At 35.6% G+C, this 15,503-nt stretch overlaps 2 protein-coding genes across 2 annotated transcripts; both read left to right on the forward strand.

The window, feature by feature from the left end:
* The first annotated feature begins 2,297 nt into the window (after window positions 1-2,297).
* Window positions 2,298-5,423, forward strand: LOC121750853 (mitochondrial pyruvate carrier 3-like). The gene is made up of 5 exons (XM_042145481.1): window positions 2,298-2,392; window positions 2,500-2,598; window positions 2,667-2,719; window positions 3,757-3,830; window positions 5,081-5,423. The coding sequence occupies exons 1-5, from the start codon at window positions 2,335-2,337 to the stop codon at window positions 5,124-5,126; spliced, it is 330 nt and encodes a 109-aa protein (XP_042001415.1). The 5' UTR covers window positions 2,298-2,334; the 3' UTR covers window positions 5,127-5,423.
* A 7,449-nt stretch (window positions 5,424-12,872) lies between these two features.
* Window positions 12,873-14,451, forward strand: LOC121752833 (calcium-transporting ATPase 12, plasma membrane-type-like). The gene is made up of 2 exons (XM_042147921.1): window positions 12,873-13,203; window positions 13,325-14,451. The coding sequence occupies exons 1-2, from the start codon at window positions 12,873-12,875 to the stop codon at window positions 14,449-14,451; spliced, it is 1,458 nt and encodes a 485-aa protein (XP_042003855.1).
* The last annotated feature ends 1,052 nt before the right edge of the window (window positions 14,452-15,503 follow it).

Below are 15,503 nucleotides of genomic sequence, written 5' to 3' on the forward strand. Positions count from 1 at the left end.
TTACGGCGTGTCTGCCTTGTAACTCATGTTTTGAATGTGGAGAGAACTTTCATTCGTAAATGACTACTCAAGGTTTACTTGAAGATTGTATAGAGAAGGGCATTTCTGTGCTATATGATGATATTTTAATAACATTAACATGTAATGTGAAGTACTGAAAGGTACTCACAACTAAGTTCAGACAAAATTTTTGGACATAGAGATTAAGAAATTGTACTGAAAAGTAGCAGATATGAATAAAGTAGGAAAGATAAATAGAGTAAATTAGATGGTGGAATAAAGTAAACAAAATTTTTGGACATAGAGATTAAGAAATTGTACTGAAAAGTAGGAGATATGAATAAAGTAGGAAAGATAAAGAGAGTAAATTAGATGGTGGAATAAAGTAAGAGTGATCGAATGTTTTGTTTTTTTTGTTAAAGAGTGAACTGCACTAAATAACCCTAACTTTTGCACTTGTTGCATCAGTGACCCCTAACAAAAAAAAAATAGCACTAGAGGGGCCTATCGTTAAATATAATCACGAATGAAGTTTTTTCGGACCAAAACAGCCTCAGGCCCTAAAAGGGCATTTTTGTCACTCCATTATATTGTTGACATGTGATTTCTGCCACATTTCTGTCAGCAACTTCTTATGTAATTTTCTAATAAGTTTTTGTACTTCATAAGGAATTAAAATTTTATCATTATTTACACTTTTTAATTTTTTTTATAATATACATATTTATCATTATTTGCATTAATTAATATGAACATAATAAAATGAGACTATTTCTTCCTTATAAAACTCATTTTCTGGTATTTTTTCGTGTTTTTATTTCCCATAATTTATTTTATTTACATTGATTTATGGATCAATTTTATTTATTATGAAAATATCCTGATTTTGCAGTATTAATTTATAAATTTACATTGTCTCATTTCAAATACTATTATTAATAAAAAAAATCTTGAAGGATTAAATAGTAATATCACATGCTTGAATTTTTTCAAAATATTACTCACGTTTCAATTTTATCACGAATGGCAAGAAACTGTGCAAATTTATATCTAAAGATTGAATGTTCATAAGATGTAAAAAATTTCAGTTTGAGCTAAATTAAAATTACATCAATAAAATATCAATCATAAAAACCGTCTTAAAGTTAAGCTTAGAGTAACAAATTAGTTCAATGATATATAATGAAATAATATTTTAAATGTCAATGTTTTCAATAAAATAATTATTGTATCATTTAATTAAATGTGAAATATTTTTTATTCTGTGTATTATTAATTCGGATTTTATTGCATGAATAACTTTTCTTTTCCATATTCTTGTTTCTTAATGAATTTCCTACATGATATAACTAGTACTATATTGTTACCACTAACTAGAAATAGAGGGACTAAGAATTTCTTTTTGTACAAATATTGACAAAACTTTAATCACGTATGAAGTACTAGAACTTATTAGGAAATCACTTAAGAAGCTGCTGATAGAAATGTGACAGAATTCATATGTCAGCGAATTTAGGAATTGCCAAAAATGCCCTTCAAGCTATTTGGCAATTTTTCTGAAAAGTGGCTAAAAAAACTTCATTCGTGATTATATTTAACGTTAGGCCCCTCTAGTGCTATTTTTTTTGTTAGGGGTCATTGGTGCAACAAGTGCAAAAGTTAGGGTCATTTGGTGCAGTTCACTCTTTGTTAAAATAGTAAATGCCTTAATTAAGTTGGGACATCTCAAAGAGGAATACGACTCAACTTAGTTGAGACGGATGAAGTATTTTCTAATGTTTAAAGAGGTACTCCATCTGCTCCATGTCACATATTTTTTAGTTTATCGTATTTTAGTTTTTGGAAAAATTATCTTTCCATTAATATAAATTAGTCACCCCGTCTCATAAAAATATCTGCATTTTTCATTTCTTTTCGTCCCATAAAAATATGAGTATTTTTATTTATGGAAAGTTGTCTCCAGCTCATTTCCCACGTACATCAATTTATTTACAATTAATAGCACTATAGCCACCATTTTTATACAGAAGAAGCAATATCGAAATTATTAAGTTAAACTAGTGTTGATTTGACTGCACTATATTAAAACTTTGGTAGTCATTGAAATAAAGTATAGACATTATTGCACTACTATAGTCTGAGTTTTGAAGAATACAGATTTTTTATGTGTATAGTATTGAAGAAAACAGATTTTTTATGCGTAGTTGTTATTATGAAAAGATTGATTAAGTTGGCTAAGATAGTTGACTTTGATTTATGTGAAATGAGGGAGGCAATATTCATTCAATTAAGCAATATATAAATAGAGGTATATTAATTGATGTTTTGAGTTCCATGTCAACCGTTATGGCAGCCTTCTCCTTGTGGAATCATCCCGCCGGACCCAAAACCAGTACTTCTCCTATCCTTTCTCTCTATCTAATTAAATTTCTAGCTACGAATTAATGCTTTATTTTGTGTTTCAAATTTCCATTTAATCTTAACCTACTCATTATGCAGTTCACTTCTGGGCCCCAACCTTCAAATGGGGTTTAACAATAGCAAACGTTGTAGATTTTAGTAAGCCACATGAGAGCATCTCATATCCTCAACAAATAGGTATGCTATGCGTTTATAATTCTTGCCAATTTAATTAAATACTTATATAAGAATGATGTCTTTTATAGCTCTTGCTGCTTCTGGACTCATATGGGCTCGTTACAGTACTATAATTACCCCGGTCAGTAAACCCACTCTCCTCAAAAATAAATTCATAGTACCTGTTTTGTTAAACATAAAATTTTAATTACTTCACATTTGTTTGGAATTGTTCAACACAAGAAACTCACAGCTTGCAATAATACTTGCATCGGATTGGAATTTGGAGATAAAAAAACGAGATCTTCCCAAAATGCATGTGTATATCTTACTAACTAAATTGATATAATTTTGGTCCTAAACATATGACTAAAATACGAATTTGGGCCAAAACATTCACTTTTTAGAAAACATGTCCATTATAAATGAAAATGTCGCCGAATCAGTCCTTTTTTATGGTTCGGTCAAATAACTAACGGTCAACGTTAATTGCACAGTGGCATGACCGTTAGTTTTTTTACGGAACTGTAAAAAAAAAAACCACTCCGACAAGGATTTTATTTTATGGACATGTTTTTCAAAAAGTGAATATTTTTTTTATCAAAATAGTATTTTGATCATATGTTAAAGACCAAAATTGAACTTTACTCTTAACATTAAGAGATATAAATAGCGATAGCGTAAATAAAAAGAAAATCATCAAATTAATTTGAATAAATTGTAGCCATAATACCGAAAAAATTGAGTTGGAGATGCTCAATTTACTTTATTATCACGGTAACTGAAAATTTACCTGTAGTACCAATGATGACTATTTTTAGTCTACTACTCTCTCCGTCTCGCTTAAGATGACGCGTTTTTTCTTTTTAGTTTGTCCCAACTAAGATGACATATTTCTTTTTTTTGAAACTTTCTCTCTTCAATTAATACACCTAACAACTTTTTTTCACTCCTACCTTTCATCCACCTTTCCTCTCTCCAATTAAATACTTTAACCAATAACTCTTAAAATCACGTGTCGGCTAATGAATGTATCATCTTAGCCGGGACGGAGGGAATAGTAGAAACTGATCTACCGAGATAAATATTGTCTCTATTCATTGAAGTGTATTAACTGTAGTTGTGAAGCAGTATTGAAGAAAATACTAGTAATTGAAAATGATCACTTTGTTGTCAAAGAAAAATTGGAACTTATTCGGTGTGAGCTTGGGAATGTCAGCCACAGGGATTGGTCAACTTGCCCGCAAGGCTTGGTAAGTACTCACTACTTTATATATTAATCTAGGGGATGTAATCAAATTACAGACTCTAAATATTGTACAAACTTCAAACTATGATCTAGGCTATTAGAAAATGTTAACAGATGACAAAATAATAGCAACAAAAAATGTTAACACAGTGTCAACGGTTGATGTTGTGTTGACACTCTCTTGACATCAAAATCTTGAAATTTTACACAGTGTTGACATTGTGTTGAAACTGTATTTATACTATGTTGAAGAGTTTGAAGCTTGTATAATGTATAGAGTTTTCATTTTATCACTATCCTTTAATTTAGGTTTGCGGCTACTAGCTTAACAATTATTGACCGAAAATGACTGAAAAGTGTCAGTCGCTAAATAGTGACAGAATATTCCGTCACTATAGCGAAGCAGTCGTCTATATTTTCGGTCAATTGGTGGGATTAATAGATATAGTGACGGACAAATCCGTCACTAATATTTTTTATTGACAAGTTTTTTAATGACGGATCCGTCAAACTTACTTTGTCACTAAAAACCTTGTCAACAAAAATTATTAGTGACAGATTTGTCCGTCACTAAAGCTATTAATCCCACCAAATGACGGAAAATATAGATGGCTGCTTCGCTTTAGTGACGGAATAATCTGTCACTATTTCGTGACTGACGCTTTTTCCGTCACTAATTGTTGAGCTAGCAGCTGCCGTCACTATTTTCCGTCAGTATCTAGCAGTTTTTTTGTAGTGCATGCACTATCAAGAACTAGACAAGCATGCATTTATGCTTTCAAATTAGTCATATGTATGTTGATGTTACATTTTTCCTGATCAAATTAAAAATAATTATAATTATTAAGCTTAGTAGTTAAGGATTGATCATTTTTATGCGAGAAAAAATATACATGTGCTCACTATATTGTACGCATAGTGCTTGAGATATATTATCGTGCTTTTTGTAAAGCTTCTAAAGTTTTGAAGGTCAATATAAAAATACTCACGATTTAATAGTATTTTCAAGATTATAATTTTTTGTTAACTTGATTTTAGATTTTATAATTTTACTTGTCCCAATCCGCGTGCATTACACAAGGTGTTGTAACTCTAATTAAATATTTTGAATTATAGATGTCAGCTTATAAAGTGCAGAGTTAATATATACTTCAAGTATATCAACTAATTAATTAATTTTTTTATACGTGATATATTATCTACGTCTACGTGATCAACATTCTCAAACATGGATATTGAATTTTGCAATTTCAGGCACGACTACTACTCTGAGAAGAATACAACTAAAGCAGAGGAGTAATGTCACTTGCCAAATAACAATACTCCATCCGTCCCATAATAGATGTCACATTTTTTCTTTTGGAAAAAGTTTCCTGTCACATCAATTATAAAATTATATTTTCTCTTACCATTTAACACACAAAACAACATCTTCTAAAATCTCGTGGCATCTCACGGGTGTGCCATCTTCCTTGGGACGGAGGGAGTAGTTCACTATTCAAATAGTGCACCTTTATTTTACAATTGCATGCATGGTTATATAAACTTAATACTCTGTGTTTCTTCAGTAATAATAAAGGCTATATTTCTGTAAAAAGAAAAACGATATACATATGTTATTCGCTCTACAATGCATTATCTAATTCTATTTGATTTTGCTTGTATCAACATACGTCGAATCATGTGTGGTTATTAATAATATTTCTGACGATCTTAATTATTTAGATTATTTCTATTTTATAGTAATGTAATTTGTAACCTATTAGTTGTCATTAAAATAGCCTACTGTACTTTTGGAGCCCATCAATCAAATTTCGATAATGTTGAAAATGGCGAATCCGATTGACACAGAAAAAACTCCATTGAAGGAAGAAGAAGAAGAAACAACAATGAAAATGGAGAAACTGACGATTATGAGAGAGGAGAGAAAAGAAGGGAATTTTCTTTATTGACTACATTTTGGACAGTCTTGACTACAACTTACAATAATATGCCTTATATCTATGCTGGATTAATGCTAAACTAACTAATTAAAAGCTACTAATTACATATTTGTTTTTCTATTTCAACAAATCATATTTTTGTTTGAATTATATGTGATGAATAACCCAGTTTGCACGCCTATCATCTAAGAGCACCCCCATCCATGCTCTTGCCAACAGTACGGATGTGGGTCCGTACCCACCTTTATTCATTTTTAATTCTCCGTTCTTCCGCAAGAGCACAACACCCAAATCTATGCTCTTCCGCAAGAGCATGCTCAAAGGTACCACCATTCTATTATTCAATTAAATACTTCAGTTACTAAAAACATTTCCACATATTAAAATGCATTAAAACTACTTGAAATACTATTACAAATTACTAAAAAATTAAAAATTACATAATTAAAATCCTAAAATTGAGATTGAGAGAGTTGCTTGGTGTAGTGTGATTTTTTGTGTTGAAATGAGGGGTAAAATTGTAGAAAAAACTGATATATTTTATGGGGAAGTGGGAAAATACTTTTTTTTATTAAATCTGAATTTTTTAGATTTTTTCGATTTTTTTTAAAAAAAATGATAAATCAACGGCCAACCAAAGCATGCCACGTCGGCTGCTAGTGCTCTTGCCGTCGGCACGACGGTGCTCTTCTGCAAGAGCACGTCCGCGCCGAAGGCAAGAGTACAGCGGTGAGCACGGCAGTTGCTCTTGCAAAAAGCACCGGTGTGGATGCTCTAATCATCTAATTATAGTACAAATAAGAATAATTATTAAATTTACATCTATATCTATCGTATCATATTAGTTTTGGATCTAGCCAAAATAAATAAAATCCAACGGATTGGATTGGATTGTATTGGATTGAATTGAACTTCGAGACCTCAAGACCTCAACCAAAATAATGGAAGCAACCTAGACAACCTTCACCATGCTAGATCAACTGTACAAAAGACCTGTCTAGTCATACACATTAATGTGTGTTAGTTTTTTGTCCTAGACAACATATTTTGGTCCACATCAATGAAATCAGAATGTGGTTGACCGTTAATTTTTTACAAAAATGTTAAATATAAATCAGAATATAATTTATGAGACGAAAAACTAACACACTTAATGTGTATAACCAAAAATATTTGTTTGAGGCAATGTATGTACGTACTAATTTTGAACTTTAATTTTTTTAGTTATGAAATTGGCATCCATCGTGTTTTTTTTTTGAAAACATATATGCCAATTTCCTTTATCGAACATTGGTCTCTTAAGTTGGTATACTTACGTGATATGACTTGCTTTAGTAAAGAATTAAATGTTTTCTTACCAAACACTTTCATGAAGTGGATGGCCGTGTAGAGTCCCGCCACAACCTCCAAGTCGACCAGCACCTCAACAAGCTGGCAGCACTTGTCTCCCGACGTGGACTCCTCGATCACCACATTCACCAGGAAGAGGAGGTCAGCGCATACGATACACCAAAGCTTCGTTTATTTGGGGAGAAGGTAGTGGCGCTGATTTCTTATTATTCTAACCATAGAGACCGGACCCTAAACCCTATTATTCTATGAGTTTTATCCTATACTCTGCAGATGACAAAAAATTGTGATGATCACTTGTTTTGAAAAAATCGTAATAAATAATTTAAGTGGATAAATATTTTAGTTAAAGCGAGAATAATGTACAGAAATCCTTTTTTACATTATTTTCACTTTTATTTTACTATTTATCTATTTTAATTATTTATCAAGATATTTTCAAAATGAGTCTGAAAAAAAATCGACTCAACTTTCTTGAACAGGTGGAGTGATTAACTAAGAGTCCTTGTTTTACAATGTATAGAGGAAAGAACGTGTCCAAAAGTCATACGGTGTCCAGAGAATCATATATGGAGTATTTTTCCCCCAAGCCCCAATCAGTTTGGATTTTACATCAATATCTAAAAGAAGGATAAAAAAGCAAATAAAATTTGCAGTTTTGGATTTTATATATAATATCAGCCCCCAATCAGTTTGGATTTTACATCAATATCTAAAAGAAGGATAAAAAAGCAAATAAAATTTGCAGTTTTGGATTTTATATATAATATCAGCCCCCAATCAGTTTGGATTTTACATTAAAATCTAAGAGAAGGGCAATATCTCGATTAAAATGACCTAGGAGTTATTGGTTATTAATGTATTTAATTTAAGATAGGAAATATAAGTGTAACCATTAAATAAAGAGATAAGAGTACTAAATATACTAATTGGAAAGAAAAAATAGTTGATTGTATTGATTAGACAGAAAGCTACTATATTATTTCTTAAAGTAGAAATATATCATTTTGTTTAGGATAAATTAAAAAAATAGTGTGTTATTTTAGTTGTGGCAATGATAGTATAATATATTTCACAACTGACACACATAAACAAATACGCCACCTCTATCCTTAAAAAGTATGAACATTTACTGTGACACGAATTTTAATGTATGATTGGTAAACTAAGAGTGAGATAAAAACTAGTGTAAGTAGTGCTAGTAGAGGTGAGCTCCACATCATTAGTAGTGTAATATAATGATATAAGTTCCAAATAAAATAATGTGTAGGGGTAATGTGATGAGGGAAAGACCCTTATCAAGTGAAAAAGACAAAGAAAGTCGCAGAGAAACCGTGCTCTGTCGACAATCGGAAATTTTAAACGGAAAAACTAAATAAAGATAAAAGACAATAATTATGATTTCATTGATTGAATAATGAGAATAACAATAGGTCCTATTTATAATACTCCTATGAATAACCTAACTTGGTGAACAAGATAATAAATATATGGAAAAAATATGATAATATAATAATAGAGATATGTGAGATATTTCGGAAGATATAATCGTATCAACTCCCCCACGGTTGAAATCCACCTTATCCTCAAGGTGGGAACAACGAGGAATCCTCCAGGATCAAAAACATGCTCACCAAAATTGAGTTTGGAAGGGATTTTCAACTTTCTTTTCTCACCCAAGCACATCCCCAATACTAGTAGCCATCGTTTGATTACTTGTCCACTACCAAGTTTGATATCAATTGGATCCCCTCGTTCAAAAGTGGGATCGAAAATTGTTCCATCAATCAGCTTTCCCTTGTAGTGTATGTCAACCCCGTCACATTCGTGAACCTGCGATGGGGCAGCAGCTGCGGGAATTATTGATAAGGTATGAATCCTATCGGAGCTACACGACAAGAAGATAGCCGCTGATGGTGGCGGCGGGGCTGGGTAAGGGTTGAATTGGCGGCGGTAAAGCTCAGGATCATACGCTGACACGAGACCATTGGTCAGGACTTGCTGGTTGGGAACGGGCTGGACGTAATTCTGCGGCAGTCCGTTGGGCGGGTCTGCGTGCGCGCCCCAGTTGTAAGGCCGGTATGGCTACTGCCAATCCGGGGGGTCAGGTTCGGGCCTCAGTGACAAACGCCTTTCGTGTTCATCAAGTCTTGCCTCGAAACGCACCACCCTGGCAAGTAGGTGTTCTAGCATCACTGCAGTTTGGTTTAGCTGTTGGCTTCCTGGCAGTGGCAGTACCGCCGGGACCATGGACGCCGTTGGAGGGCTTGTCATGTGCAAGGGCTCCGTGGGAGTCACACCCATACATGAGATGACCATAGCGATGTCGAGAACATTCAAGGAGACCTGCCCAAAGCCATCTTTGTCCAATAAACGTTGTCCTCCAATCATTCGGTTCTGGGGAAGCACTTGCAGAGCAGACCTCGGGAGTACCTTGTTGTCCCTCAACATCTCATGTGCCTCGTCTTGAGATCCTCCACTCTGTTCAATTTCATCGCTCACATCTACCCCGACAGCAGTGTTGATGGCAACATCGGTGATGCTGTTGGGAACATCGTGAATGTCTTTGGGAACATCCGCACTCAATACCATCGTGGAAGTGCTATCAATGTTCTCCTTAGTTATATTTTCATCATCAGTGTTCTCCTCAAACCAAGCGATCAGGGAGGGCGGCTTGGTCCAATCTATACACACGTAACTTCTCGTTGTAATCGTTTACAACGACTAGTTGGGTAGGGGAGAACGATCGAGCCATGAGGTCAGGATTATTAGGGTCAGAACCCTGGTATGTCGCTTTACTATAGGCGAAGTACAGGCTGTGAGGTGGCGACTGATCACAGGTCGAAGAACTCTGCTGCGTGCGCACCCATGGCGGGTCCCAGCAAGTGGGCTGTCGGGCCTGGTAGGGATGATATTGTGGGTGGAAGTGCCTATCATGTGGATAGGATTGTTGCAGATCTAATGATCCAATCGGATAGTGTGGTGGCTGATATATGGGCTGCGATGGGTGGTGAGCGAATTGCGGCTGACGATAGTCGAATTGGTGATGGTAATATGCAGCATAAGTGGATGACATGATGGAGGTAATTCGGAGGATGAGAACCGAATGAAAGCACCAATTGATAAGGGAAAGACCCTTATCAAGTAAAAAAGATAAAGAAAGTCGCAGAGAAACCGTGCTCTGTCGACAATCGAAAATTCTAAACGGAAAAACTAAATAAAGATAAAAGACAATAATTATGATTTCATTGATTGAATAATGAGAATAACAATAGGTCCTATTTATAATACTCCTATGAATAACCTAACTTGGTGAACAAGATAATAAAGATATGAAAAAATATGATAATATAATAATAGAGATATGAGAGATATTTTGGAAGATATAATCGTATCATAATGTGTCGTTAAAATATTCAAATATTAGAAAGTTCATACTGTTCAGGGATGGACTAATAAGGAAAGAGCTCATACTTTTCAGAAATAGACTAATAAATAAATAGTTTATACTTTTCAGGGTTGGAGAGAGTATATTAGTGAAAAGGAGCTACATAATTAAAAGAAATTAAGATATGATACGTAAAATATTTGTTTGGAGTGGCGGCGGGACTCGTTCCACGAAAATCAAGTGGAAACTACTCTTAAGAAAATTGTTTCCAAACTGACTTTTCCTTTTTTTAGTCAAATCTCTTTGTATTTTCTATGGTGTTTAAATAATTATACATACTGATTTACAGAGCTAATAATAGAACAGTTACCCCTACACAAATATAATATCCTGGATTTTGTTATAGCATGATCCATACCTGTTCGAAGAGACAAACAATATGAAAAATTAATTCCAACAATGATTCGTAGAAGTTGCACTAATTATCTAATGATGCTTATATGGAGTATTTAATTAAGCATGCGGCGAGACATCTTAACTTGAGTCATTCTAAAAGTAGATTTCTAAGAAAATTTGGTGTTTTTAAAAGAATTGTTTAATTTAAACGAAATCACTGGACTCTTCATGTTTATTAAATTAACAAAGATATGTGAACTTTTCATACTCCCTCCGTCCCGCACTACTTGCACTTATTTCCTTTCTAGGCGTCCCAAGTTATTTGCACTCTTTCCATTTTTAGTAACAATTTATACCTACAGCCGTAATTGTTGACTTTGTCTATCACTCATTCCTTAATCTCCGTGTCCAAAAGGAAAGGTGCGAGTAGTGCGGGACGGAGGGAGTACTTAATAGAGAAAACTATTACATTTATGTCTTGGAAAAGATATACTTCCTCTTGTCTCATTCAAAATATCCATCTTTCCTTTTAATTTGTTCCATATAAGGTGTCAATTTTCTATATTTGAAATTTATTAAAATTTCAACTATCTTTTTTTTCTATTTATTTTACCTAACAATTCATCCTATATTCCGTGTCATTCAAGAATGCGAACATCTCGAGTAGGACGAAGAGTAATAATGTGATGACATGAGTAAAATATGTGGATTAAAAAATTAATATTAAATCACAATTCACAACTGATGTCAGGATTCACAGAAGAGACCTCGGAAGTAATGTTTAATTAAGCACGTAACTGAGAGGAAAATGATCATGTAATTTCTTGGGTAATTGAAGAAGCACTCGATCGGCGGTTGATGGAGACGGGTTAGTTTGATATACTCCATCGGTCCGCCAATAAATATCCTAATTTTGATGGGTGAGAGTTTTAAGAAATTGTTTGATTTTATTAAAAAAAAGTTAGTGGAAGGTATACTCCTTCCGTCCCTTTATAATAGATGCATTTTTTGGGCACAAGATTTAAAGAATTGTGTTAAAAGTGAGTTAAGTAAAGGGAAAATAAAGTATAAAGAAAAAGGTAGGGAGTTAAAGTAAAATAGAATAAAATAAGAGAGAAGATATAGGTTTACTTTTTGCCAAAAAAAAGAAATGACTCGGGGACAATCCAAAAATGAATACAACTCAGCTACCGAGGAACGAAGGGAGCAATATATTGCTTTTATAATAAAATGTGAATGAAATGAGTTAGTAGAATATGAAGTTCTGTTACGGACTCAATGTCGTACATCGGAGTTGAGAACAACCGGTGTGCATATAGACTAAATGATTTCCCTCTCCTAACAGACTAGTCTTTTGGACTGAAATCTCCTATTTAGTCTATACCAAGTCCACTTACCAAAAAGAATAAAAGTTAAATACGACACTTATTGGCGGAATGCACGAAAAGGAAAAAAATGTGACATTTAATAGCGGACGAATGGGTACAAACAATAGGTAGAAAGTAGAAAACATGCGTTGCATGGCCTGGCTATATATAACAAATTCGCTCAACAGTCAAACACTAATAACTACCAAAACTTATTATAGTATACATTTATGTCCATTACTTGTAAATTTGTCACAATAATTTACTCCCTCTGTCCCCGATTAATTATCACTCTTTGACTGAGTACGAGTTTTAAGAAATGTAAAAAAAAGTTGGTTGAAAAAGTTAGTGGAAAGTTGGTTGAAAAAATTGGTTTTAAGAAATTGTCACTTTTTTATATTGGTTTTATAATAAAATGCAAGTGAAGTGAGTTAGTGGAACATGAGACCTACTTACCATTTATGGTAAAAATGAAGTGTGACAATTATTGAGGGACAAACCGAAATGGAAAGAGTGACAATTAATTGGGGACGGAGGGAGTATCTTCTAAACTCTTCTTCTCGGTTTCTACCGCATGTGAGTACTAATTTTTGAAAGAGAGAATGCTGCAGAGTGAAGAATACTTGGTCACTCGAGAAATTCTGGCAGAAGCAGTTGAAAGAAACTGCAGAGACGCCCTTGACCACTACGGCGGCATCGAATACATTGCTTCTGCGTTGAGAACAAATATCGAAGTCGGAATCGTAGGCGATGCAGCCGACCTTAAATCCCGGTGTGAAGCCTTTGGTTCAAACATGCCTACTTCACAGCCACAGCCTCATAGCATAAAACGCATCCTGCAGGATGCTTTACGGGACACCACTATCATTCTCTTGTTGTGTTGTGTGATGCTTTCGTTGGCCATTGGCATCAAGATCAATGGAGCAGCAGAGGGTGTTGCCTACGCCCTTCTGCTTCTGCTGGCCTTGTCTTCTGTTGTCTGCTTCGCTGCTGCCGCTCGCTTTGTTAGGGAGAGATGGATGATAAGGAAATTCTCCAAACAAAACGGTGACAGTTTTGGTTGTGAGGAATGGCTTGGTTGATGCGATCCTGGAATCCGAGCTCGTTGTTGGCGACATTGTGTGGTTGAGTACCGGTGATCGAATCCCTGCTGATGGCATTTTCGTAAACGGGGATGATTCGTTTAAGCTCAATGCTGATTTGGAGGTGGATTATTACCGGCGCCCTTCTCTGTTTACCGGCGGGGAAGTGTCTCAAGGCCGGTGCTGTATGCTCGTGACGTCGGTGGGCGACAACACTGAGAGAAACAGGCTAATGAGAAGTATTAGGGATGATCATCGCTTTCAACTGTTGGATGCTATTGAGAAAACCAGCTCTAAATTTGATAAGATTTGGCTGAGCCTTTGGCTGGTCCTTCTGGTGGTGCAGTTCGTCCGTTGTTTCGTTGCGAAGAAGGTTCAGGCTGATAAGGATCCCAAGGGAGTGAAGAACAAAATGGAGGATTTGATGAAGGAAGTGGTGAAGAAGGAGAGGTTGAAGGCCAAGGGCTTATTTTCGATGCTATTGGTGCTCGTCTTCGCGAGCAGAGAGGGCTTACCTTTAGCCCTCTTCGTCTCCTTGTCGTACGCCTCTCACAGAATCAAGTCTTGCAAGGCCACTGTAGGGCGGCTTCAAGCTAGCGCCACGGTCGGCTTGATCACCACTATCTGCGCCACCGGTTTAGTTTTGAAGCATTCAGATCTGGCGGAATTGTGGATCGGTTTTGACCTCGTTCACCATAATCTTCAAGGGGACGCGCAACTTGTCGAAACTTTGTGCCAAGGAATATTACTCCACACATCACCCAATGGGTGTTTTGAGGAAATATGTCTTCTTAGTTGGGCCAGGGCTGTGCTGGGACTTACTAACACGGAGACGGAGTGCTATTATAACTTCTCATCCACGGTTCGATACCAAATGGCTGCGAATTTATGGTGTTCAATTCTAGAAAGCGAATGCCAAGTCGAAGATAAAGTAGTGGTGCATGTCCACTGGAGCGGACCGCCAGACTCCATCCTGCCAATTTGTTCCCATTACTACACCTTACAGGGTAATATCGAAACCATAGACGCGCTCAAGGCCACGGCCTTTAAACAACTACTCGCTCCATACGGCCAATGTTGCTTCGCTTTTGAGCGATAAAGAAATTAAATCAAGACTTCCAAAAGGCTGACTAGGAGAGGCGTCTCTTCCTCAATGAGATGGACGAGTTTCGAATGGAAGCATATGATAGCTCGTCCACTTACAAGGAAAGGATGAAGGCCTACCACGACATGATGATTAGCCCACGAGAGCCCACCTTGGGGATGTAGTTTTGTTTCACAATGCAAGACTCTCTCTTTTCACCGGAAAATTGAAGTCCAAATGGACTGGTCCTTACATGATCAAGAAAATCTATGATAGTGGGACAGTGGAATTGCTAGCTCCGGATGGGACGTTGTTCCAAGCCAATGGCCACTGTGAGAAGAAGTGCTATAGCTCGGACAAGGTGATGGAGGAGGAAGTGGCACTTGAAGAGCCTCCCAAGGAATAAAAGGGGTATAGTCAAGCTAATGACTCTAAAAAAATGCTTGTTGGGAGACAACCCAACATTTTTACATCTTTTTATTTTGTTTTTATGTGATTTTCGTTTTTTGCTTTATTGGAAATTTTCGTAGGTTCAAGACTCTTCCCAGCGACCACTGGCGCTTGCGCAGCGGCCCGCTGGGAACGCACAGAAAGAATCTGGACTCTACCCAGCGACTGCTGGCCACTCACAATGCCCAGTCGTGAATTTTCGAATTTTTCGAATTTTCGTCCGTCCAACCTCTACGCGAAAAATTTCAAGGTATCTTTATTACTTTCCTTAGTTTACTCACGTCCCTACCGACTCTATAAACTTATTTTACACTTTGTTATAAATAAATTTGGGGGATGAAATGGTGGACAATGAGCTTAGGTTTTTTATTTTTGTTTTTGTTTTTGAAAATTCCCGAAGGTGAATCCTTGACATGAACTTAGCATGAAGAACTTAGAAACACGCATGCTTAGGGACACATTAGACTGAGTTGCCTATGATATAAAGATCTTTCATCTTTGATTAAGTATGGATTGACGTTTTGGTTTGATGGTTTGGTTAAAAGGTGCATAATTAGTGAATTGCTTGTTCGCCTTGAATCATGCTTATACCTTGTGAGATTTGAGCCTTAATTTCT

The sequence above is a fragment of the Salvia splendens genome, chromosome 10, assembly GCF_004379255.2.
Source record: "Salvia splendens isolate huo1 chromosome 10, SspV2, whole genome shotgun sequence".
NCBI lineage: Eukaryota > Viridiplantae > Streptophyta > Magnoliopsida > Lamiales > Lamiaceae > Salvia > Salvia splendens.

Coding starts and splice junctions, on each gene's coding strand:
- LOC121752833 (XM_042147921.1), top strand. CDS start 12,873: ATGCTGCAGAGTGAAGAATACTTGGTCACTCGAGAAATTCTGGCAGAA. Junction 13,204..13,324: donor GATCAATGGAGCAGCAGAGG/GTGTTGCCTACG, acceptor AAACGGTGACAG/TTTTGGTTGTGAGGAATGGC.
- LOC121750853 (XM_042145481.1), top strand. CDS start 2,335: ATGTCAACCGTTATGGCAGCCTTCTCCTTGTGGAATCATCCCGCCGGA. Junction 2,599..2,666: donor CTCATATCCTCAACAAATAG/GTATGCTATGCG, acceptor TGTCTTTTATAG/CTCTTGCTGCTTCTGGACTC. Junction 2,720..3,756: donor ACAGTACTATAATTACCCCG/GTCAGTAAACCC, acceptor TTGTTGTCAAAG/AAAAATTGGAACTTATTCGG.